At 44.9% G+C, this 25,835-nt stretch overlaps 1 protein-coding gene across 1 annotated transcript in view; it reads left to right on the top strand.

Annotated features, from left to right (window-relative positions):
* DNAH14 (dynein axonemal heavy chain 14) overlaps positions 1-25,835 on the top strand; it is a 298,523-nt gene that overhangs the window by 194,336 nt on the left and 78,352 nt on the right. Inside the window, exons 54-62 of the mRNA XM_040636128.1 lie at positions 508-600; positions 9,433-9,630; positions 11,428-11,589; positions 13,475-13,666; positions 14,991-15,172; positions 19,369-19,477; positions 20,015-20,140; positions 21,783-21,877; positions 24,977-25,136. Of these exons, the coding sequence (XP_040492062.1) occupies positions 508-600; positions 9,433-9,630; positions 11,428-11,589; positions 13,475-13,666; positions 14,991-15,172; positions 19,369-19,477; positions 20,015-20,140; positions 21,783-21,877; positions 24,977-25,136 (1,317 nt within the window). The remainder of the gene's footprint in view (positions 1-507; positions 601-9,432; positions 9,631-11,427; positions 11,590-13,474; positions 13,667-14,990; positions 15,173-19,368; positions 19,478-20,014; positions 20,141-21,782; positions 21,878-24,976; positions 25,137-25,835) is intronic.

Here is a 25,835-nt window from a genome sequence, read left to right as displayed (position 1 = left end):
TCAGCTCTGGTCATGATCTCAGGGTTGTATGTCCGGCTCTGTGCTCAGCAGGGAGTCTGCGTGGGATTCTCCCTCTCCCTCTCACTCTGTGTGTCCAGACCAGCAGCAAGGAGCAGCACCCCTGTCACTGCCGTCGTGGACAGACAGGTGTCGGACCAGAGGCCCCGACAGAATCACAGATTCCTCACCCGATCTCCTGGGACTCTTCTCTCACCACGAGTCCCACCCCAAGACAGCAGCAGCAGAACAGCCCCGATGCTGTTGTTCTCCTCTTCCTTCTCTTCTCTCGAGCCTGTGACTCCCCCAGTCTGCTCACAGCAGTACTGGCATAGGGACAGTCCTCGTTATGCAAATTTATTTTTCATAAATATGAACCCGTTTACTGGGTCTAGGTTGCTGGATTACAAAATTGTCACTCTCGTTCCCGAATCCTTGCATGTAAACTGCAGTGAACGTTTGATTTTTCTATGCCTGTAAGGAGTTTATTTGTCCCATTTCCTCTGCTAGATTTTTCATCCCATGGTGTTATTCAAGGAAGCCATAGAACACATCGCAAGAGCTGCGAGGGTCCTTCGGCAGCCTGGGAGTCATATGTTACTGGTAAAAATTTAAATTGTTCAAATACCTTTAAGTTTCAAAATAACAGTTGGGGAAATCTGATAAAATCTACCTGGCTTACAAAAGTTTTATTTATGCAGACTTTCTGTTTGTGAAAGCTTGCAGCCACTGAGTCCCACAACAATGTGGTCTTCCTCTCTGGAGTTTGCATAAGAAATTTATCAGCATGTTAAAATGCTTGTTTTGGGAAAGCATTTGATGTGACTAGAAGTGACGGAGCTGGCAGCGTCTCTCCATATCCTCAGCACGAATGTAGTGTCTGTGCAGGTGGATCTTGACCTTGAAAATAGTACATTTCCTGGAATATTGATTAGAAACATGAGTCTTTGCACAAAGTTCTGTTTCTCATGAAAACAAGTGGGAGTTAAATTCTTGGAAAATCGCCAAATGAATAGAGAAAAGCTTTCAGAAGGCTAAATAAAATCCAACACATACAGCCAATTATAGGAATCACAGTATTTATGAATATTTAAGCTATTGTTTATGCCTATTATTTATATATTTTATACTTTTGTTTATATCTAGTTATTTTATTCACATCATTTTTTCCCAAAAGGACTTGTTTTACATGCAGAACTACTAGAGCTGTATTTAAACCGACACATATTAAGACTAATTAAAAGGAATTAAAAACTAAAAAGAGAATTAAGGCAAAAATACAAAAGCAAATATTCCCACCACTGAAAACTATTCCTTTACTAAGCTTGCCCTTCTCATAAATGGAGACCTACCGCTCTAGCCAGAAACCCAGGAACCCCTCACCTGGACACTTTTCTGTCAGTCCACACCTTCAGTCCATCAGTACTGGCAATGCAACTTCCAAAATACATTTCAAGTCTGCACACTTGTACGCATCTGGATTGCCACCACGCTACCTGAGGCACTGCCACCGCCCAGGACTCCTTCCTCCCCTATCTAAAATAGCAGGCTCTCCCCTCCCCTCAGCTCCTGTCACTCTGTCCCTTTATTCTGCTTTTTCTCCCTAGACCTTTGCATTATCTGATCTTATATATTTAATTTTTCATTTTTTTATTATCAGTCTCCACATTTAGCACACAAGCTCTGTAAGATCTATGGTTTTGTCTATTTCAGTTAATAACAGGTTATTTTTTAACTCCCAAATGGTACATACTCTGTTCGGTTTTTTTACCACTGAGTGACATTATTTTCTAATAACTGAGTTTACAGAGAGTTCTCAATTCTAAAATCCTGAGAATGCATTCAGAGCAATTTTTAAAAACCTAACACTCAACTGGAAACTTGCCTCTTTAACAATGCTTTCTCATGACCCTATCGTCCTATCAGAGCCCCTGTTAAAAATACAATTTAAAGTATGTTAAGTCCCTGTTTCCTCTCTGCTCCTGTGACTGCTTTGCCCAATTAAACATCATCGATAGATCTTTGCTCTGGATTCACTTGTGTAAAATGGTAAAATAACCGGAAGCTGACCTCGCTTGCAAGGCTTCAGCAGGGACTAGTAGCTGGAGGGAGCATAATGACCTGGTGAAGAACCTTTAAAACAGATTTTAAAAAATAATCATGATCTAGATTGGTCAATTCAAATGAGATTAGTTGAATAGGTAAAGAAGTAAAAAGCAAATCATACATGACTTGTTAAAAAGTAAACATTACTTATAGTTCAGCTGGATTGTGTTATTGAACTATCCAGAGCAAGAAAACAAGCTTCTAGAAGCTGCCCTCCTCCCTTGGCTCATGACCCGCCTTCTCCATCTCCAAAGCCAGCAACATGCCGTCTTTCTAAGCCTTCATCAGCTGTCACATGTCTTCCTTTGTCTCTCTATCTGACCACAGCCAAGAAAGATTCCCTGTTCTTAAGGACTCATGTGTTTAGACTGGGCTCAACCAGATTATCCAAAATCCCCATTTTAAGGTCCTTAATTTTAATCACATTGGCAAAGTCTCTTTTGCCATATAAGGTAATATATTCACAGGCTGTAGGGATCATAACATGATACATTTCGGGGTGAGGGTGAGGATAGCAAAGATATTATTCTACCTACCACAGATAGTATATTTTTCGTTTAACTGCTTTCAAAGATAGGTGCATAAAACAGTAATTACAAAACTATTATTAGGCTTATAATATAAAGATTTAGTTAATATAATAATAGCACACAAGAGGAAGGAGCAAATGGAGCTATATTGAGCAAACTTTCTATATTTTACTGGAATTAAGTTAATATTAATCTGGAATAGATAGATAAAATATCCAGTGTAATTCCTAGAGAAACCATCAAAAAAAAAAAAACCTCAAAAAATACATAATGTAAAACAACAAAAGAATTAGAATAGAACTCTAGAAAATATTAACACCATAAGAAGGTAGTAAAGGAGAAACAAAGGGGGAAAAAGACATGAGACACTAAAAAACAGCAATATGGTAGATGTAAATCAAATCATATCAATCATAACATTAAATATAAATGTACTAAATGTTCCAATAAAAAGGCAGAGATTGGAGGACAGGATTTTTTTTTTAAATCCAATCATGTGTTGTCAACAGGAGTTGCATTTTAGACTCACGCAGAAGTGACTGAAAATGAAAAGATGGAGAAAGATAATTCATGTCAATAATTCCCATAAAAGGGTTGGAATAGGTTTTACTAATATCAGACAAAATATACCTTCAGGGGAAAAAAATAAGTGTTCTGAGAGAAAAGAAAGATGTTATAATGATAAAACCATTAATCATCAGAAAGATATGACAGTTATAAACACACACACCTACAGCTAAGCCCCAAAATATGTGAAGCCAAACAGATAGAATTGAAGAGAGAGAAATAAGCAGTTCAACAACAGTGATTGGAGTCTTCAATATCCCCTCTCTCATTGTTGGAGCAACTAGATATAAAATCAACAAGGATATAAATGTCAACAATCCTGTAAAACAATTTGACCTAATTGATATAGATAGCAGAGTCCTTCCAACAACAGCAAAATACACATTCTTCTGAAGCACACATGGAACGTTCTCCAACATAGTCCATGTGCCAGACTATAGAACAAGCCTCAATACATTTAAAAGGATTGAAGTCATTCATAGTATGTCCTCAGCCCACAATAGATAGAATTAAAGTAGAAATCAATAACAGAAAGAGATTTGAAATATTCACAAATATTGGAAAAATGGAATTTTTACAACATACTCCTAAATAACCAATGAGTGAAAGAAGAAATCACAAGAGATATTGTAAAATATTCTGAGATACATGAAAACATGGCATACCCAAAGCAGTGCTTAGAGGGAAATGTATATAAGCTATAAATGCCGGGGCACCTGGGTGGCTCAGTCATTAAGCATCTGCCTCTGGCTCAGCGCATGATCCCGGCATTCTGGGATCGAGCCCCACATCAGGCTCCTCTGGTGGGAGCCTGCATCTTCCTCTCCCATTCCCCTTGCTTGTGTTCCCTCTCTCACTGGCTGTCTCTCTCTCCATCAAATAAATAAAATCTTAAAAAAAAAAAAAGCTATAAATGCCTATATTTTTAAAAAGAAGAAAAACCTCGAATGACCTAACCTCCCACATTAGCAAACTACAGAAGGAAAGAAGACTAAACCCCAAGCAAGCAAAAAGAAGGAATTAATAAAGATGAGAGAAGTAGAGAACAGAAAACAAAGAGAGAATATCAACAAAACCAAAGGTTTGTTCTCTGAAAAGATGAACAAAATCGACAAACCAAGAAAGCAAAAGAGAAAGAAGAGTCCATCATTAAAAATTATTGAAACCAGGAATTAAAGAGAGGACATAACTGCCAACGTTACAGAAATAAAGGATTATAAGAGAACAGTATGAGCAACTGTGTGCTGGCACACTGGATAGCCTAGATGAAAAGGACACTTGCTGGGAAGACACAAATGACTGAGCTAAAGAGATAGGAAATCTGAAAAGACCTAAACAAAGAGATTGAATTGGGAGTTTGAAAACTTCCCGTGAAGAAAAGTCCAGGGTCAAACGGATTCACTGGAGAATTCTACCAAACATTTAAGGAAGAATGAAATCCATCCTTCACAAACTGTTCCTGAAAATAGAGGGGGGAATAGCTACCAACTCACCCACGAGGCCAGTTATCACCTGATACCAAAACCAGACAAGACACATCACAGCAAGAGAAAACTACAGACCAATATCCCTTATGAATATAGTTGTAAAATTCCTGCACAAAATATTAGCAAACCAAATGCAACAACACGTAAGTATCATAGGCCATGACCAAGTGAGATTTATCCTGGGAATGTATGTTTGGCTTAACATCCAAAACACAGTAATGTAATGCACCATATTAATAGAATACAAGGCAAAAACCACATGATCATTTGTGCAGAAAATGTGTTTGATAAAATCCAGTACCATTAATGATTTTTTTAAACTCTCAGCAAAAAGGAATAGAAGGGAACTTCACCAACCTAATAAAAGGCATCTATGGAAAACTTATATGCTTAATGATGAAAGGCTAAATGTTTTCCCCCTAACACTGGGAACAAAACAAAGATGTGTCTCTCACAATTTCTATTCAACCCTACACTGGAGTTTGTATCCAGTGCAATTAGATAAGAAAAAGAAAAGGAAAAATACTCACTTTACAAGAAGTAAAACTCTTCATTCACATTCCACATGATCCTGTTTATAGAAAATCCTACGGACAAACTACCCAATTAAAAATAAACAGACACCTCACAAAAGCATATAAAAAGGTTCTCAATTTCATTTGTTGTTAGGGAAAACAATGTGATACCACTACATGCCTATTGAAGTGACCAAAAATTTTAAAAAAATGGATAGTGGGAATTGCTAGCAAGGATACAAAGCAACAGGAGCTCTCATTTATTGCTGATGGGAATGCAGAATGGCACAGTCACTTGGAAGGATAGCTTGGTGGCTTTTTACAAAGCTAAAGATAGCCTTACCATATAGTCTAGCAGTATGCTCCCATGTATTTACCTAACATATTTGAAAACTTACTTCCTCACAGAAACCTTCCCATGTGTAATTGTAGTGACTTTATTAAAAAACTAGACACAACCAAAATGTCCTTTGGTAAGTGATAAACTGGGGTACAATGAAATATTATTCAAAGATAAAAAGAAATGAGATATCAAGCCACAAAAAAGACGTGGACAAATCTTAAAGGCATATTGCTAAGTGAAAGAAGTCAGTCTGGAAATATTACACACTGTATGATTCCAATTATATGACATTCTGGAAAAGGCAAAACTATGGTGATGGTAAAAAGATTGGTGGTTGCCAAGAGTTTGGAGAAAGGAAGAAAGGTTAAACACAAGATATTCAAATGGTGACACTATTCTGTGCAATGCTGTCATGATGAATACATGACACCAGACATTTGTCAAAGCCCACAGAACTTCACAGCACAAAGAGTGAACCTTAGTGTATGGAAGTTTCAAAAAATCATTTAGGAGGTCTGGGGAATCCCTGGATGGAATGCAGAATGTGAGGAAACAACCAAACTGTGTTACCGTGTGTGCAACAATCTCCCTGAGGAGGGTGGGAAGGAAAGGAACTAACCTAAGGAAATTTGGAAATGAGTGGAGTCTGTTAGACTCAAGGCAAAAGAAACTTACGTAAGCACTATACTGTAGCTGATAAAGTAGTTTCCTGTGGGAGTGCGGTCACCATTCTGGTACCGCTGTGCGTATGTATCACAACTAAGGAACTAAGTAAAGGATGGCAGGTGGTGGGAGCCACTTTTCTCACTGTTGGAGTGGGAGCTTACAGATGAGCAAGGGGAAGAGGCTAGAATGGTCCATATGCTGATGGATGAGAGTTGAAGACAGCAGTTGAACTCGTGTTTGGCTTCGTGTATATGGTTCTATACAGACATATTTATAGGAATGTGTGTATGCAAAGGTCAGCATACAAACATGTTTCCTTGCGGTGTCAGCCAAGAGAACCTGGCAAAATGCCCAGTTGTAACAAGCACACCCAGCACCCAGGTCTTGGTTTCTTTTCTTTTCTTTGTTTATTTTAATTCAATTAGCCAACATACAGTACATCATTAGTTTCAGATGTAGTGTTCAGTAATTGATCAGTTGTGTATAACACCCAGGGCTCATCACATCATGTGCCCTCCTTAATGCCCATCACCGAGTTACTCCATCCCCCTACCCCCTCCCCTCTAACAACCCTCAGTTTGTTTCCTATAGTTAAGAGTCTCTCATGGTTTGTCTCCCTTTCTAGTGACTTCCCATTCAGTTTTCCCTCCGTTCCCCTATGACCCTCTGCACTGTTTCTTAAATTCCACATATGAATGAAATCATATGATAATTGTCTTTTTCTGACTGACTGATTTCACTTAGCATGATACCCTCTAGTTCCATCCATGTCATTGCAAATGGTGAGATTTCATTCTTTTTGATGGCTGAGTAATATTCCAGTGTGTGTGTGTGTGTGTGTGTGTGTGTGTGTGTGTGTGTGTGTGTGTATACACACCACATCTTCTTTATCCGTTCTTCTGTTGATAGACATCTGGGCTCTTTCCATGGTTTGGCTATTGTGGGCATTGCTGCTATGAACATTGGGGTACAGATGCCCCTTTGGATCACATTTGTATCTTTCAGGTAAATACCCAGTAGTGCAATTGCTGGGTCATAGGGTAGCTCTATTTTTAACTTCTTGAGGAACCTCCATACCATCTTCCAGAGTGGCTGCACCAGTTTGCGTTCCCAGGTCTTGGTTTCTAATACCATTCTTCAACAAAAGGGCCAGGGCTCCTGGGAAAAATGGCTTACCGTAGGGCTGGCACAAGAAATATACTGTGTTGAGCATGGAGTATCTTCTTGTGCAGAAAGGAAGTGTTTTTAAAAATCACAATGACAAGAGAGAGAGAAGAGCCAACTAAAAGAGTTCCCGATGGCCATACCCCAAAACAACAACATAAATAGGGTAGTACTGGATTATAACTCAAATATAAGTATCCAAGAGTCGGTACATATAAACACATGATTAAATAAATAAACAAATAGGGGGAAATAGACAAATCTCCCGCACAGAAAAATTCTAAATAATGTGTGTAGATACTCTGCCCTCAAGGAATTGGAGCATAACTCCGCACTCCTTAACTGTGAGCTATGAGTGATTTCCTCCCAAAGGATGCAGTAGGAACAGGAGAAAAACACGAACTTCACAGTGGAGAAGCCTGACATACAGCACTTTATCTAGGTGACCAAGGTCAGCGTTAACAGTGCTAAATCAGGTTGGTAAATGGCTCTTTATCCCCGCGGTCTTCCCTCCCAGAAACACATAACCCCAATCTAGTTAAAAGGAAAACATCAAGAAAATCCCAACCGAGAGACGTTCTGCAAAATGCCTGACCGGCTCACTTCAACCCCGTCAGTGTCATCAAAACAAAACAAAAAAGGAAAGTCTGAAACTGTCACAGTCAAGAGGAACCTCAGGGCATATAACTAGCAAATGTAATGTGTCCTTGATGGGATCCGGGGACAGAAAAAGATGTTAGGTAAAAACTAAGTATGGATTGTAGTTAATAATAATGTATCGATACTGTTTCATTAGTGGTAACAAATATACTAGCTAGATGTTGGCAGGGGAAACTGGATGTGGGGCATATGAAAATTCTCTTTTCTGTCTTGGCAATTTTACTGTAAATCAAAACCTCTCCTAAAATCAAAAAGTTTATTATTTTAAGTGGACAAAAGATTTAACTAGATACTTCACCAAAGAGACATGAATGCGCATAAGCGGGTGAGAAAACTACTCGCCGTCATTAACCGTTCGGGGAGGGCGGTCTGGAAGCGCGTGGAGACACGGGCACGCACGTGCTGGCACTGTGCCACGGCAAGTGTAGGCAAGGCTGTGGATGAGCTGGAACTCGCACACAGGGCCGGTGCCAATGTAAACTAGCACAGCTGCTTTGAAAACCAGTTTGACCATTTCTTACAAAGTTAACTCCCGTGGACCCTCTAACGGAGCAGTTCCATTTCTCTTTATCTACACAAGAGGAAGTAAAACAAACGTTCGCTTGACGACCTGCACGAAAGTGTCCCGAGCACTAGTAGAATAGCCGTGAAGTGGACGTCCTCCCACGTGGCCATCTGCAGTGGGATACTACTCAGCAATAAAAAGGAGCAGACTACTAACAGATGCTACCACGTGAAGGAACCACAACACCGTCATGCTCAGTGCGGACGCAGATGCAGAAGACTTCGTATTTACCCTTCAGTGGCTGGGAAACCTGGAGGGACGGGAAGCCTGCTAATGGTTGCCTGGCACTGGGGTTGGAATGAAGACTCACTACTCACAGGCCTGGGGGATCTTTCTGGGGATAGAACTGTTCTAAGACTGGATTTACCGGTTGCAAACCTGTAAATTTACTAAACATCATTGAATTATACACACAAAAAGAGGTATAGTCTGTACGTTATAGCTCAGCAAAGCTGCTAGAACAGGTGATACTTCGTCATTATTACCAAAGAGCACCTAAGTGTTTATTGCTCGGAATATATAGGAAAAGACCTATCTAAATTCTTCTACATGAAAAGTCAAATATTGGCAGTAACATAATGATTTATAAACCTGTCGATGCTATTTTTTCAGATTGTGTTATCGTTCCAGTCAAACTGTCTCATATTATTTCAAGAGACTATACAGAGAAAATGTATATGAAAGCCCTATTGGACTTTGATAAATACTTTCATTATATTTCACGTATTTCCCAAAAAGATTATAAAAGATATTTTGCTGAGAGGAAACTATGCATTTCAAGGTGTCTGGGACGCACATAGGAATCATATGTTGGATTGTTCTTCTCGCCCAGGTAGGAATAGACGGCTGTGGGAAGGAGACCTGTGCCACCCTGGCCTGTTACTTGACAGAATGCAAACTCTGCCGGGTGCCCACGTCCTACAACTACCCCTACATCGAATTCAAAGAAGACTTTAAAAGGGGCTTCATTCAAGCAGGATTAGAAGGGAACCCCACTGCTTTGATAGTTGCTAGTTTAAACCCAAAGCAGGTGAGTACTTTTTGTCTTTCGCATTTGCTAGCATTTGCCGTGTAAGTAGTGCCCGCCCCCCATTTCATATTTGAAAAGAAAGTATAGGCCTGCCAGCCTGCCCTGGCTTTTCCACTGTTCTGGCCGTCCCCACTCACAGCCCACAGCGTCCATGTTTGTCCTCTTGCTGCGGAGAGTTCTGCAAAAGCATTTCTGTCTTTAGAATTTTCATTTTAATTGGCCATGAGAAGTAATTGGCCCATGTAGCTAAACTAGCTTTATGGTCTGCAAGAGGCTCCTGGTCCCCCCCTCTGTCCCCCTGCTCCAGCGGCACTGCCGAATTTAGGACTCTCCTCGCAGGATGGGCCTTGTTTACATACAAGCAAAAAAATGCTAATCACCCAACGCCTGTGTTAACCTGTTATCTGGAGTAAATGATGCCCTTCCACAGCCTAGACGTAATCACGCACGCCGTCTCCCATTCAGTGTACCTTGTGGCAACATTTCACAGCAACAGTTTATTCTGTGCTCCAGACTCATGTAGTTACGAGCAAGCGTTGTTTCAAACTCGCATCTTGTTTCTCTCCTCATACTGGGCCTCTCTCCCTGGGGTCGTGGTTTTCCTGCATATGGAATTTTGAGAGTAAGTCCCAGTGCTGTGTTGTTATCTGCTGTTCTCTGGAGTGTCCAATTTTCCACTTTAATTATATTTAATTATATGTCCTCCCTTTCCCAAAGTTAAGTACTGTTCATCAGCTTGAGGTTTCTGTGAGATACTTTTCTGGATTCGGATGTCACTTCTCCCATGCCGGAAACCTGCTGTTCTAATTTACGAAGTCATTTTTCAGAAACACACTATCAGTCAGAGCTGGGCTGGACGTGCTCATCTACTCCCGTGTCATTCGGGACTTCTGGGTCACTGGATCTCTTCTCCACACTTTCCAGCTTTTTCCTGACCACAGCATTGCTGCTTTCCATGTGAATCCAAAAAACCGGGTTATGACTGTGTTAACATTTGTTAAGTGGAGCCCAGGGTGCTGATGCACAGTTCAACAGAAGACCACGCGAGAGATTGAAACGGAGAAGTTTCTTACCCGTCCTGGAAGAAGAACACAGCATGCCTCGAGGGGCCACATGGGGAGGTCAGGGCAGGGTCAGGCAGGGGGAGGCGCAATCCAGAGCCCGTGAGTGGTGTGACTTGGGCTCCCAGGCTAGGGCCTGATCGGTCCACTCACACCTAAAGAGTGGGGTTTTGGTTCGCCCCATGGAGGTCTGTCCGAGGGGCACATAAGGCCCACGGGCCCTGGGAGGCGGGGGCGGCTGCTGAGCACAGGCTGTCAGGAAAGTCCTACCAGCGGCCGGCACCTGCTCGCCCCTGCGGGCGGCTTGCACGAGGGACTGGTGTCAGTGAAGGGTCCCTGCAGGCTGCTTGGTGAAACGAAGCCAGTGCCGAGGCAGCAGCACCCCAGGGTAGCTAAGCGGAGCCCCTGACAAGGAGGAAAGGCTCAGTGTGTTCTCCGTCAGTCGTGGGTGAGACAGGAGATGAGCCAGCCCCACGTGGCTCTGTCGGCCTGTCCTGGAGGCTGTCCTCCCGCTCGCTTTCCTTCCCCACCTGAAACACCGGGAACCGTGAGGGTCAGAGAAGGAGCCTGAGGAGGGGATGACGCTACACGTGCTGTTTTAGGTAAAGCTTGGATTTACTCTCCATTTTAACAAAAACTCCTTCACTGCTCTTGGTCCTGGGTCTCAATTTGGTGTGTTCAGAGTGAAAAAGTAAGTACTTTACTCATTCCTGATTTGATATCTGTTTCACCTAAGGAGTTGTTAATGGAAGATTTGAACAGCATTCTCAATTTGAGGAAAATACTGGACCTGTTTGAAAACGAGGAGCTGGACTCCATTGCGCTAAGGATGCGATCTTTTGCTGAACGGTCTGGTCACGTTGATAACAGGCAGTCTCTGCTTGCTTCCTTCCAAAAGGTACTCTTTTGTGGCTTGGCTTTATCAAATTATCATGTTAAATTGAAAGTAGACTATGTTTATAATTCTGTACCCAATTTTCAAGTTGGGTAATTTTTTTTTTTTTTTTAGTTCTTTTAATGAGTTTTTAAAGTTAAAACGAATGACTGGATCCCCGCACACAGACACTCTATACCCTTAGGGAAGTCCAAGGTCAGCCAGGATCTGGGCCTACCTGGCTCTCAGTGGCTGAAGAACATGGTAGCAGTGAGAGGCAATAACAAGAGAAATAAGACGCTGGGTTTATTTCTTACACTGACTTCCCTCCCTGACCACGGTTGGCAACAAGTCCGGAAAGGCAAGAGATAAGAATTCTTGCATCCCTTTGAATAGCCCTGGAATTGGCCGGGGGGGTGATGGGCACAGACAGAAATAATCCAGACAGAGCAGGTGATAGAAGGAACTCAGCAGTGGGGTCCATATGGAGAGAGAGTCCAGACCAACGAGGTAAGCTTTCCACGTCTTTAAGGCACGACGACTGGCCAACCGCTCAGCAGTGAGAGAGAGAGAGAGAGAGAGAGAGAGGAGAGAGGATCGCCCCAACCAGACATCCAAATGGGAAGCACCATAGACCAACTTCTTTCTTGGGCCAGTTCCTTTCGACAGTGGGGTCATCTGAGAATTGACCTGGCCCATCTTCCATCCTCAGTGGACACTTAGTGATCCGGCACTACAAGATGTAAAAAAATTCTGCAAATACACAGTTGAGGGAGAACAACGTCACATGATGCTTAGATTAGGTTATATTTTTAAATGCAGTCACCCTGATAACTTGTTGCCCTCGAGTGCCTTGTTACTAAATTAGTTTACATAGATTGTGATTGGCGAGGAAGAGCAAAGAATTTCTCATCGGAGAACAGTGCAGTCCAGAAATAAAAAATAAAGCAAGAATCCCAGTTAGAAATCAGTTTTGATTATTTGTATGTCTGTTTTATACCACACTTCCAAAACTGATTTGAAGTGTCTTACAGTAATAATAGCAAAAGCGTACTTGAAACCGCTAACACTGTATGTCTTCAGGGAGGAGTTTGGGGATGGGTAAAGCAAAGAGAGGTAACCTCATTTTTAATTTTAGCATTTCTCGCGTGTACGAATTCTACGCTGAGCAGTTTGATCTGCTTTCATACCTGTTTTAAAGACAAAAAGGAGGAAAAAGAATCTTACACTTTCCTCTTCTTTCAGCTTTACCACACTTCTTTGGCAAAATAGGTTGCTTGATCCTCAAACATCTTATCACTTTGTACAAACTGAGCTGTTTGCGTTGAAAAGAACATTGAGTCCCTGAAGCTGCTGTCGGTGATATGGTTTCACTGAAAGCGACACAGGACATCGGGAAGGACTGTACGCCCATGCCAGTCCTTCCGAGTGGACAGGAACAGCAGCCACGCAGCTGCGTGGGGGCAAGGATGCGGGAGGATTTCACAGAAACCAGCGCTTTGCCCAAGCCCTGCGAAACTGGAGCGGCTCTAATTCCACGTGGCGCTAACCCTTCGGGGGCTTGTGACTGCCTCCCTCGTGCTCCGCCCATGACGTCGGTGTGTTTCTGTGTCTTCTGGCTTTCATTCCTCTGACCACTTCCCACACTGAGTTTCTGGGCATCTTGGTGGCCCAGCAGCCCAGAGCAGAGTGAAATAGAGCCGCCCCCCACCTGCTGTCAGGTCCCCCACTGAACAAAACTCTAGCACCACACCCGCCCATGTGACCTGGTTCATAGAGGGGATGTTCCAGGTCTTGCAGAGCAGAACCCAGCCAATTTCCTCGCGAGAGCTCCACAGGATTTGCAGTTTCCTTTGGCAGGTGCTCAGGGGATTCCATGTGAACACATTACATCTGTATTAATTTTCAGAGGATCCATAAGAATCTTCATATTTTCATGACCATGAGTCCGGCAGGACTGACCTTCCGCCAGCATTGTAGAGCCTACCCTTCGATGATCGCTGCCTGCACGATCGACTGGTATGAGAAGTGGCCAGAAGCAGCCCTCCTTGTCGTAGCCAATTCCTTCTTAAGAGAAAAGGTGGATTTAAAGAACAGAGAGGTAAATACAACCCTTAAAGAATCGGACCCACGGAAAGATTTCAGATTATTAACAGCCCCTGGCAGAACTGTCTGAATGGTAGTGAGTCCTAGGTAGCCAAAAACAGGCAGCGCTGGGCAAAACCATGAAATAGGTCAAGGGCTTGCCTTGACTCTTTATCAGTTCCCCGTCTCTTTTGCCCCCTGACCCGTCCTGATTCCTCACTGCCTGGGTCTCTGCACTGTCCTGCCCCATGGTGAGCAGCAGGTTTCCTTGAAGCCAGGTGCCATGGGAAGGACGCTGCCGCCTCCTGGGTACTCCCTGTCGATGTCTCTGGCTTGACTACGACAAACCACGTGTGAAATAAGCCCAGAATTCATGAGCCACAGCACGAATCTTTTCTAGTGCGGCCCCACCGAAGACCCGTTGGGTGTTGACAAAGGAAGCTATAAAAGCAGAGCGGCCCAAGACTCAGCGCGGCACCTGGAAAAGGGCTTGCGACCTTACTTGGCAAGCGTCCAAGGAAAGCTAAGGCCAAGGCTAGAGTCAGGGTCGAGTCAGGAAAAAAATGCAGCTGAGTTAGAGGGGACCAGGTTATTGGCCAGCCTTGGTGGCTGCAGGTGGGCACCAGGGCTAGGTCGTGTCTCCGAATTTTCTCTAAAACTAAGCGAGGGGCACTTTCTCCTCTAGTTTGCCCATCCACATATCAGTATATCATTTGAAGATGTAAGGACATTTTTGCAGCTTTATGTCACTCAAGGAAGAGAAGTGGAGTCTCTTGTAATTGATAACCTACTTTAGGAAAGGAAGATAGGAGATTTAAGAGAAAAAAAAAAAAGGCACCATGACCCCGGGCCATTGGTGATAGCCCCCTAAGTCCTTGGATGGCTATAGCAGAAGCGAGGGGAAAGCCTAGTAGGTTGTCTGGCATGTCCTAAACCACCAGCCCTGTTGCCTTGTCCACCCGAACACCGTCCAAACCACTAAGACGTCTCTATTCTTGGTCCCATTTACCCAGGGCCTTTTTCTATCTTCCCATATCTCAGAATGATAAACTGTTTCAAGTTATTTTCTCTTTCTTTATGTATGTTTATTTTTTTTAAGATTTTATTTATTTATTTGACAGAGAGAGAGGCAGCCAGCAAGAGAAGGAACACAAGCAGGGGGAGTGGGAGAGGAAGAAGCAGGCTCCCAGTGGAGGAGCCTGATGTGGGACTCGATCCCAGGACTCTGGGATCACACCCTGGGCCGAAGGCAGACACTTAACGACTGAGCCACCCAGGCGCCCCTCTTTATGTATGTTTAGATTGCTTTCTCTTGATTCTTAAAAATTATTATCCTGCAGAACTTAAAAGAAAAACTTGCCCCAACGTGTGTCCAAATCCACAGAAGTATAAAAGAGTTGAACACAAAATACTGCCAGGAAACCAGAAGGCATTATTATATCACTCCCAGTAGCTACTTGCGGTTCATGGATACATTTGCTCACATTTTGAGGTCACGAGAGAAGGAAATGCAAACAAAGAGGTAAGACTTTGAGACCAAATCAGAAATACATACATATATATTTTTTTTAGTTGGTGCTTTTATTTGTAAAAAGAGACACAAATACAAAAGAAGGAGCCCGAATCTGCCTTTCTTTTGGGGGGAAAAGGCAACAGCTGCACAAGCCCTTCAAAGAGGTAAGACATTCAAAGGCTGCCCGTCGGTCGAGACAGGGCGGACACGCGCAGCCGGGGAAGAGGTGTTGAGCCGTCGTTAGGTCGCGTCGTGAAAGCAAGAGCAGCCACAGGTGCCACCAGCCATGTCCCTTATCCCAGGGACAACACCAGAGTAACGGAAGCCCGATGTCACAGACAGCGGGATGCCCCGGTGCTGCGGACCCTGTGTCCAGCTGCCCCTGGGAAGATGGGCGAGGAAACACGGCGCAGCGGGTTTCTATCTGATCAGAGCCCCGGCAACACCGAGAAACCGTGTCCTAACAGCCGCCCAGTAAGATGGACATGTGAGTGGAAATGGCCTTGTAGGACCTGCCTACGAGCATCCCACGCTCTCTGCTCCAGGAGGCCCACATGGTGTCCTCACAAGACCTCGATCAGTTGCAGTGAGGCCTGCGTGACCTGCGTGGGGGCGTGAAGGCTGCCGGGGCTCCCCCCAGGCGGAGCTGCTGCCCTCCGGCAACATCCTCCAGCCTGGCCTGTGTCCCGCTACAGGAATTGGGGCCACCCGACGAGACACCCTCATTAACAGTACTGATAGGGACTTGATGCAAGTCCGTTCTGTGTCTTCGGTGACACTGGAGGACAGTGCCCATGACTCTGACTCCGCAGCCAGGCTCCCGATCAGGAGCCAGGCCAGTTAGAAATGCCATCAATCCGGGTGCATCAGCGTTGGCGGTCACACATATGCAGCCTCGCACGTGCTGCGGGAAGCCCAGGACAATGGAAGTTTCTCCTCTCCGCTCGTGCTAGAGCTGTCAGTTTGCGTCTGGCAGAGCAGCGGAGGCCAGAAGCAGTAGCTGCCTCCGCGGCAGCCTGATGCAAATGCAGTGTCCGGGGCTCATTTTTTGACATTTTTGTTAACAAGGCCGGGTGGGCCACGGCAGATTCCACGTCGTTCCATGTAGAGCCGCCGCTGGAGTCCGTGAATGCAGCAAAGCTTCAAGGAGTCCTGTTAGGTTAGAAGGTGAATCTTGTCCTATTGTTTGAAGTAAAAACTCGTCAGTCCTGGAGATAGGGGCTCCCGGGTGGTTTCTCCAGGTCCCTAGATTGAGCTTTTTGTTGGTCGGTGGTCACACTGAGGGTGATGACAGCTGTCTGGATAAATTGGCCGGATGCCCCACACATAGGAGTCAAGAGATTAGGGGGTCCTCCTTCCACCTCTGACTTCCAAGTTTCCAAGGTGTCCCCTTCCCACCACTGGGGAGGGGGCGGCTGCTGCCTTCCACCCGCAGGCATGTGACGGCAGTCGGTACGACCAGTCCCTGTCACGGCTGCTGCTTCCCTTCCCCGTCTTGCCCGTGCCCCACCCGCACCATCAGCCCAGACTCATCTCTAGGTGGCTCGGTGGTGTCTATTCCTTGTGCTAGCCCAGAACGTCTCCCACCCCCGATGTGTGGGTCAGACCAGGAACACCTTCAAACTTATTCACATGGTCATTATCATCGTGATCCATAACTGGTCACATCTCTCAAGGTGGTAAAAGAAGCACCAGGTTAAAGGTCCCCACTTCCCGGCTCCTCTTTGCTACTTGCAAATTCCAGCAGCTCCGTTTCCCAGGGGTAGACATGGGAGAAAAAAAAAGCAGGGAGGGTTCATTCTGTGGTCTGGGTCCCTTACAGCCAATCCACATCTCTTCCCCACCCAGAACTCATAATGAAACATTCCGTTTACAGGGGAGGGAAGTCCCAACCTGCCTGCCTCACGTGTGTGCTGCCCGGGGAGCTGGGCTTCAGTGTTCCTAAGAGTTCATTTTATTTTTAATAGCACCTGCTTCTTGGGGGTGGGATTACAGATTGACTGCAAGCAGTGGCTGACATATGCAGCTCACAACAATAACAACCCTGAGTGATACGGACGTGTATTTTAGGAAGATCACTCTGGCATTAGAACGGGGGATAAATTGGAGAGAGAGAAAACTCAAAACAAAGATTTGAAAGCTATTGTAGGAATCCAGATGAGACGTTTTGAGGACCTGTCCAAGGCTTAGAGCAAAGAGGGAAATGAGAGCAAATGCCCGACAGCATCCGTGTCACTGACCTTGTACAGAGCACGGCTGACAGCATCCTTTTAGGTTAGGAAAGTCCTGCTAGAGTCAGGACTAAACTTTTGTTGGCTGACGGATTTAGAGTCTGCTGGTTTTACAGTATTTGTGTTTATTTACTTTATTCCTTACAAACTGTATGTTTTCAATTTTTTATCTTAACGAATGGATAAATGGAAAATTTTCAACTTACTGCTGCTTCTTAAAAAAAAAAAAAAAAAAAAACAAAAACCTTTCACTTCGAAATAGATTCACCGGAAGTTGCAAAACAGTACAGAGAGGTCCAGCTTACAGTTTACACTCAGTTCCCCCCGTCGTTACATTTTCCGTAACTGTGACGACATCAAAGCCAGGACGCAGGCATTGGTGCCACCTGTGTGCATAGCCCCGCACCCTTGTGTCCTGCGTGTGGATTTGTGCACAACTGTTCATTGCCATGGCCGCATCCCTTGGGCTGCCCCCGCCACCGACCACTCCCAGCAGCGCCGGCCACAGTCTGGTCTCTGTCTCCCCCTTCCCCTTACACGGGGGAACAAGATGGGCTTCACCCAGCATCACGCCTTGGAGTTCCATCCAGCTGTTGCATGTACCGATAGTTTGTTCTGTCCTGTAAGCACCCCACGGTATGGATGTACCACGGTTCGTGCACCATTCATCCACGGGAGGAACTGGGGCTGTTTTCAGGGGGGAGTGGTTCTGAACGGAGCTGCTGTGAACATGTCTAGGGGAAATGCCAGGAGCGTGATCGTTGAGTCATACAGTGTGTATGCCGGGCTGTAAAGAAAGTAACACCAAGTTGTTCTCCACAGTGGCCGCGTGTGAGGAATCCAGCTTCCCCACGTCCTTGCAAACACGTGGCACCGTGCTGTCCGTGTGCACGCCTCTGCACTGGTGCATCCTTTCAGTTTAATGCCTTTTCATAGCATTGGCACATTTTCTAAATGGATTCTTTGATTTTTCTCATTGCTGGGCTTTTTTTTTTTTTAAGATTTTTATTTATTTGTCAGAGCACGCAAGCAGGGCAGAGCAGCAGAGGAAGAAGCAGGCTCTCCGCTGAGCAGGGAGCCCGATGTAGGACTCGACCCCAGGACCCTGGGATCATGACCTGAGCCAAGGGCAGATGCTTAACTGAGTGAGCCACCCAGGTGCCCTCTCTTTGCTGAGTTCGGAGAGCTGTCTGTGTTCTAAAGAGGAGTCGTCTGTCGCATGTACAGGTTGCAGATACTTATCCCAGCAGTTACTTGTCATCCTCTGGACAGAATGTTTGTTTCAATTTTGATTAAGTCCAGTTTGTCAGATTTGTTTTTCTTTCTCAGATATGCTTCTCTTGTCAAGTCTGTGAACTTGGTCCTGGATCCTGGAGACTTTCTCCTATGCATTCTTCTAAGAGCATCATAGACCCACCTTTTACCCTCCATTCCATGGTCCACTTTGACTTAGTTCTGTATAAGACGTGAGGCTTACGTCCAGGTTCATGCCGTATAACCAGTCGCTCCGCACCCTGTGTTGAAAACGTTTCCTTTTTCTCTCACTTCTGCGCCTTTGTGAAGAGCTGGCTGGCTGTGCTTGTGTGCGTTTGTTCCCGGCTTCTCTGTCTCGTTCTGTTGATGGACGTGCCTGACCCTCTCGGGTACCCCAGTCCTGACGACTCTCACTACCCAGTCAGTCTCACAATCAGGTAGAGAGGTGCCACCCACCCACTTTATTCTTTTGCAAAACTGTTGTAATCATCCTAGTTCATTTGGCTTTCTATATAAATTTTAGAGGATCCTTGTCTGTATCTACAAAAAAAGAAAAAATCTCACCGCAATTTTGGTAGGCATCACGTTAAGTCTATGTATCAATTTGGGGGAGGATCGACATCTTTCCCATGTTGTCTTCCCATACAAGATCGCAATATATCTTGCTTTGCCGATGTTTCATTACATCTTATGCCTTCTTAATACTTCTCCCCCCCTCAGGAATCATTTTTATATGGGCCTATCCAGGATCCTGGAAGCAACCGCGCTCGTTACAGATATGCAAGAGGAGCTCTTGATTCTTGGCCCACAGATAGAACAAAAAACAAAGGTATAGCTGGTTTGCAATCTCTTTTAAATATTTGATGGTTTAATACAGAGCAGTGTTGGAAAGCAGAGGCTCTGATACTTGGCGAACATGGGTTAGGATTCCAGCTTTGTTAGCAGGCCGCTGGGTAGCTCTGTTGGCCTCAACTTTCTTACCTGTAAAATGAGCAACACAGTGGCAACGATGACAGCAAAGTAGTAACAGCATTACGTTGTAACCACTCAGTGTGACAGTAGGCCTACAACTAGTTGTAAAAGCTCACCTAGCATAATTCTGTCGTCGTTAGTTAAATCAACCTGAACTATGCCATGGTCGCTTGCAGTCTGCAGCGCATTCTCAAACACGACGTGTGTTGCGTGAGATGATACTGGCTGTGGTTACCCTTTCCAGTTTAGTCTGTCCAAATATATTTCAGGCTGATTTTGGTAAATATTATAATGAAATGAGCTTTATGACTTTTTCTTGAAATGAATTTCTCTTTAAAGAAGAGCTACCATATCTCTTAAAATTCATTCTCAAAAGAGCCGTGTGTCTCATTAGGAAAAGGAAGCCCTAATGGAAAAACTGCAGAAAGATTCACAAGTGGTGGAGAAGGTCCAGATGCTTGTTAAACAGGATGAAGAAATTATGGCCGAAGAAGTAAGAATTGTGCAAGAGTACGCCCAGGTAAACGCTAAAATATAATCGGCCACAATTATTTGGATCGTTTGCAAAATGATTCCAGACGACTTCGTGTGAGAATTATTTCCATATCATTTCCTGGGGAATGTTCAGCCTAGTTGATAAAAATGTGGTTTTCATTTTTGATGGTCAAGTTCAGTTCTTTCAGCTTTATAACTCGTATCACCGATAATGTCATGAATATTTTTAGTGTTGCTATAACTGGCGTAAACAAAACTGGCATTTCAAGGTTTCTTGACTCATTTTAGATGCCATGTGGATTGAGAGCATTCACCAACCAGTTTTCCACCAATGTCTTCCTTAGAGAGTTGTTTTCTGATATTTATATTTTCATTAATGTTAATAGTTCTTGCAAACTCAGCCAGAACCTTTACTTTTTACAATGTGATTGTATGATGCATTCTTCTTTGTGTATCAGATTGTTAGACAGACAAGAGGCAGATCATTGCCTCTATCCTCAATGTACTTTTTCCTCTTAATGAATTATTGCTTTTAGTACAACCTGAACATTTTCATCACATTTTGCTCCCCTAACAAAATCATCTCTATTGATTTTAACACTGTATCACGTTTGTGTTGTAGCTCACAAAGCTTCGTCGTCATTATTTATTTGTAAAGAAGATTTTTAAATTATAAAATAAGGCACCTTTCATACACGCCTATGTAAGAACCCTCTAATGTCTCACTTATTTCACGGAAAAACTCCAAAACATCTTTTTAAGTGCAGTAGCTATTATCCCCAAACTTAGGAATTCTGATGGCTCATTTTTGCATAACTCCCATCCAAAAAAGTGGACACTCTGGCACGTGTAGACGAGTGTGCACTGCATGGTCTGGTGTGTTCGTGAAGGAGTGAACTTCCGTTTGGGGTAGGTATTGACGATCACCTGACCTCGCACTTACAGTCTCACACATCTGGTGCATGCAAGGGCTTTGCACAGACCAGATTCAGGATCGGTGTATTGCAAACCTTGTTTCTCCTCCATTACCCACGTAGCTCTGGTGCTAGGCCCTGTGGCATAAGTGTATATTACAATATGTCCCCTGGCCGAGCACCTTAATGTCACATGCCCAGAAAAGCTGGAACAGGGGACAGTGAAAGTATTTCTGGAAGTCATTCCTAATTGAGATAGCTTGCGATAACTTAATTATACAGACAGGTGACTGTGTGCAGACCCCAGACATGTCCCCGGCCATCTCGGGAACACCTGCCCCGAGAGGAAACCTGACTGCAGTTACAATGTCTAACTTTCACAAGCCTAGCGAAGACACGCGGCCCCGCCAACATTGGTGGAGCTCCTTCCAGGCCCCGGGGGGAGGTCTGGGCCAGTGAGGGGCTCTGAAGCTTAGGCTTCATTAGCTGGACAGTGACCCCCTGTCCCAGGACCACCCCTCGAAAGGGCGTTGTTACTGCCCGAGTGCGCTGGAGAAGGCCAGAGCCACACATAACTTCTCATCAGGGAGGGAGTAAGGCACCGCGCTTAGGACTCCAGCACGCGTTCCCAGCAGCGTAAATAGCACGCGTCGTGGAAAAGTCAAATCTATTTTCCAAGTTCAAAATGTAAAAATTTATGGTATGCAGCCTTGTGCATTCATACACGCTTGGGGGCCTCTCACTTTGTTGCAGGAAACTGCCCATGAAGTAAAAAGCGTGCTGCCAGCTCTAGAAAAGGCGGTCGTGGCTCTGAGCGCCCTGGATAAAGCCGATATCGCTGAGCTGAGGCAAGTCACCTGGGTTTGTTGGGAGCTGGAAAAGCTCAACAGAAAACACAGATACATGCTAAGAGGGACTGAGTCCCTATTCATGTATTTTTAGACGAAGTCATTTTTAGCCATTTTGGTGACTTTACATTTGTCATTATGTGTGTTACGTGCTGTCTGTCGTCCGCGTTGTGGCGCCATCAGCCGTGGGGCATGTCAGTGTTCTGTGTTCCCTCGAGAAAGAAAAGCTGCTGCCAACCAAGCTGTGCAAGAAGAAATGAGACGCTCCAAGGTCCAGAGCCTGATCCCGATGTTTCTAGTTTGAATCTCTGGGTGCGATGCTCTCCGTTGGCGTCCGCGGCCCAACAGGGAAGAAGACTCTGCTGTCACCTCTCCGATGGGTTGAGCCGTCCGTTGTTTACCGGAAGTAGTATTTCCATTACCGATGTAGAAGTAGGCACATCTACTGCGATATTTGTCATGGTGCTTTACCTCCGGGGACAGGAAGAGAAGAGGACACACAAGCTGTCATTCATCAGTGACTCTCCGGGGAGAGCGGCGCATGCCACAGTGCCACAGCCGTGCCCTGTGGCTGAAGGTCAGGTGCGGAGAGAGACAAGCAAGAGGAGCCGGGCAGATTCTCAACCTCTCTCCTGTTTGACCTCATTCACCGGAGTGTGTTCTCGCACATTCGGGCGGCAGAGACACACAGTGCACGCTGTGCCCCAGACCCCCTGGAAGTGAGAGTGGTTACCAGTTGCCAGATGTCGTAGAAGCCAAGAACTGAGCAGATTTGCACGTACGCCAGGGAGGTGTCTAAAGGAAGGGTGTTGTACGCAGAAGACACGGAAAGCACTGAAGGCCGAAGGCAGAAACGTGCTTCGCGGGCCCGGGGAACTTCCAACACGAGGGTGGGTGCAGCCCGTGAGTGCAAGGGGGTGGCCGGAGTCCACACGGGCCAAGTAGCAGCGTCCATAACGCCCCAGCATCATACTCCCGGTGCCTCATGCCTTCGTTCCAGAAGTTCCATTCTCTCAGCTTCTCTCTGGCACATAATCCCAAGAGAGAGGCCAGCTAAATGCCCCTGAGCCTGAGTTCTGAGGGCAGTGTGTTACTTCGCAGGCTCTGTGACCAAGCTTCCTGGGCCGGAGTCCTGGCATTGCCTGCCCGTGCCTCAGCTTCCCTTTTATGCAATGGGGATAACAGGTGATCAGAGGACTGGGTGAGTTAAAACATGCCAAGTGCTTAGAACAGAGTCTGGCATGAGGCAAGGGCTCGAGTTATTTCAATGCTAAGAGCTTTCCTTGGATCGAGCATGCCCGCTCCCTTTCTCTGGCTAGAAAAACCTAGCCTTTCCAGGGATTCTCTCCATGTGCCTTGGAGGTTTTTTGTTTGTTTGTTTGCTTGCTTTTTAAGATTCTCCCTTGTGATACTGCTGATGTGCATTTCACTTTGGTTCCAACACCAGATATATGGGACCCCTTACAATAGGAGTTCTTAGGGCGTGCGGCAGAGACATCCAGCAGATACCCAGTCCAGCCCGCTCTCTTTCCTAGCTGCTGTCCAGCAGCAAAGTGCAAAGGATTGCCCCATCATAGGATTAGCGGCATTAGCTGCTAGAAGAAGGAGGGAGATAGTAGAAAATACAGATTGGAGCAAACCAATACAAGTCTAAGCCAGAGGACTCCTGTGTAGTAATGAGGCCCTTAAAGCAGATTTCCAGGGTAGGTAGGTCTTGCTTTGAATCAGGTATTTGTTTCTGGAAAGTGACATGTACATGGGACTAGAGGCAAGTGAATGTATTTTCCCTTTAATTTACATTAAAGTTTTATAGATAATACATTTTATCTTAATTTGACTATATTCCCATTACGTTTGCTTTAAAAAGAGTCAAACGTAGGCAAAATTGGGGAAAATTTGCTTTTGGAGCTCTCCTTTCTCCCCTGTGGACCTTGTCTCTCTTTTCCTAGTTCCTCTGTTACAGCTTTCTCCTTATTTCAAAAAAAACATACTGATGATCTCAGAAAAGCCATCTGATAAATTAGGTTTTTTTTTTAAGATTTTATTTATTTATTCGACAGAGATAGAGACAGCCAGCGAGAGAGGGAACACAAGCAGGGGGAGTGGGAGAGGAAGAAGCAGGCTCCTAGCGGAGGAGCCTGATGTGGGGCTCGATCCCAGAACGCTGGGATCACGCCCTGAGCCGAAGGCAGACGCTTAACCGCTGTGCCATCCAGGCGCCCCTGATAAATTAGTTTTAAACAAAGTGTTAATGATTTATTTTGTCCTGAAAAATATCTGCATTTTAGAAGTAGACTGTAAACAAGAACAAAGGTTAATCTAAATGAATGAATCTCTAATGGTGAAATTTAAGGCAGGGGGATCTTCTTGGTAACCCCCATAGATGATGTTATACACATAAAGTTGGTTTCATTGCCTGCCTTCTTTTGGAAAGTCTATATGGTTTCATTTGGGGGACACTCATTACCATGGATGGACCCCTCCCCTTCGTTTCCAAATCCCAAATGCTGTTACATAGCAACCATCACCCTCGTGGCCTTTCATGGAAACTTACTTCTTGTGACTGTTCTTCTGACCCCCTGCTTTCCAGAGTGTCACCTTCTCATTAACAGTGCAGTGGCATGTCAGCTGATGAGGACACAGATAAGAAGAGGCTTCCAGCGTTCCAATAATCACGCCCGAGACCCACTCTTGCCCCCCCCTTCCCTCACTCTGCTCTGTAGTGATTTTATGGTAGGAATTTTAGATCAGGGTGGAGAAAAGTCATGTGTTTAAGGGGAGTGGCACAGTCGCCTCCGTCACTGGGATGAAACATGACGGTTCCTGCTTTAAAGAACGCCGCAGTGAGCACTTTGAAGAGAATTCACCTCTAACTTAGCCGTTCTTCATATTTAAGTTTTATGCGTGTCATCTTCCTAAAGCAAAGATACCCATGTATTAAACATACCCCAATGTTTAAAAATACCCAAAACTGAAGTAGCTAAGTAGTTGTCCTTGAGAAAATGCCGGTTAAACATCCGTGGGTGTTGTCCTCTGAGATGGTCTGCAGGTGCCTCTGATACCAGCTGTGAAGCTGACGAGGTTCTGGCCCTGTTGCAGGGTGTACACGCGGCCTCCCTTCCTCGTGCTGACCGTCATGAACGCCGTCTGCATGCTCCTGCAGAAGAAACCTAACTGGGCTTCGGCAAAGCTGCTGCTTTCAGAGACTGGTTTCCTGAAAAAACTGGTTAACCTTGACAAGGACAGCATCCCCGAGAAGGTAAAAAGCCGGCCCCTGATGAATGCGTAACCGATGCCTTCCGTGCTCGTAGTTTGGAGGAGTCCAGGAGAAGTGTTAAAATTGGCATTTGTGCATTAGAACGGAAAATCCGTGATGCACGTTAAAAGATGAGAGAGCAGGCTCCACAGCCAAACGTAACAGGTTTGCTGGGAGTGCCGAGGAGAAGCAGTGCGTCGCCCAAATCGGGGAAGGCCGTGTCTCAGAATCTCTTGAATGAGAGAAGAGACCAACGGAGGGAGAAGTTCTCCCTGGACGCATTGCATTACACTAAGAAACCGCAAGGAGTGGGTAAGAGTGTCTGAGATTTCTTAAAATTCAGATATAATTGGTATATAACATTATATTGATTTCGGGTGTACGATATAATGCCTCAGCATTTGTACATACTGTGAAGCGATCACCACAGTAAGCCTAGTTATCATCTGTCCCCACATAGTTACACATATTTTTTCTTATGATGATAACTTTTAAGATCTACTCCATAACAACCTTCAAATACACAATACAATACTTTTAACTATAGTCATCATGCTGTACGTTCCATCCCCAGGGCTTTTTATCTTGTAACTGGAAGTTTGCTCCTTTTGACCCCCTTCACCATCTCTAACAGCCCCCCAGCTCTGACAACCACCAATCTGTTCTCTGTGTCTGAGTTCAGTTTTTTGTTTAAATTCCACA

The sequence above is a fragment of the Ursus maritimus genome, unplaced genomic scaffold (assembly GCF_017311325.1).
Source record: "Ursus maritimus isolate PB19 unplaced genomic scaffold, ASM1731132v1 scaffold_2, whole genome shotgun sequence".
Classification (NCBI taxonomy): domain Eukaryota; kingdom Metazoa; phylum Chordata; class Mammalia; order Carnivora; family Ursidae; genus Ursus; species Ursus maritimus.
The sequence above is the reverse complement of the archived record's forward strand: the minus strand, read 5'-3'. Positions and strand labels throughout refer to the sequence as shown.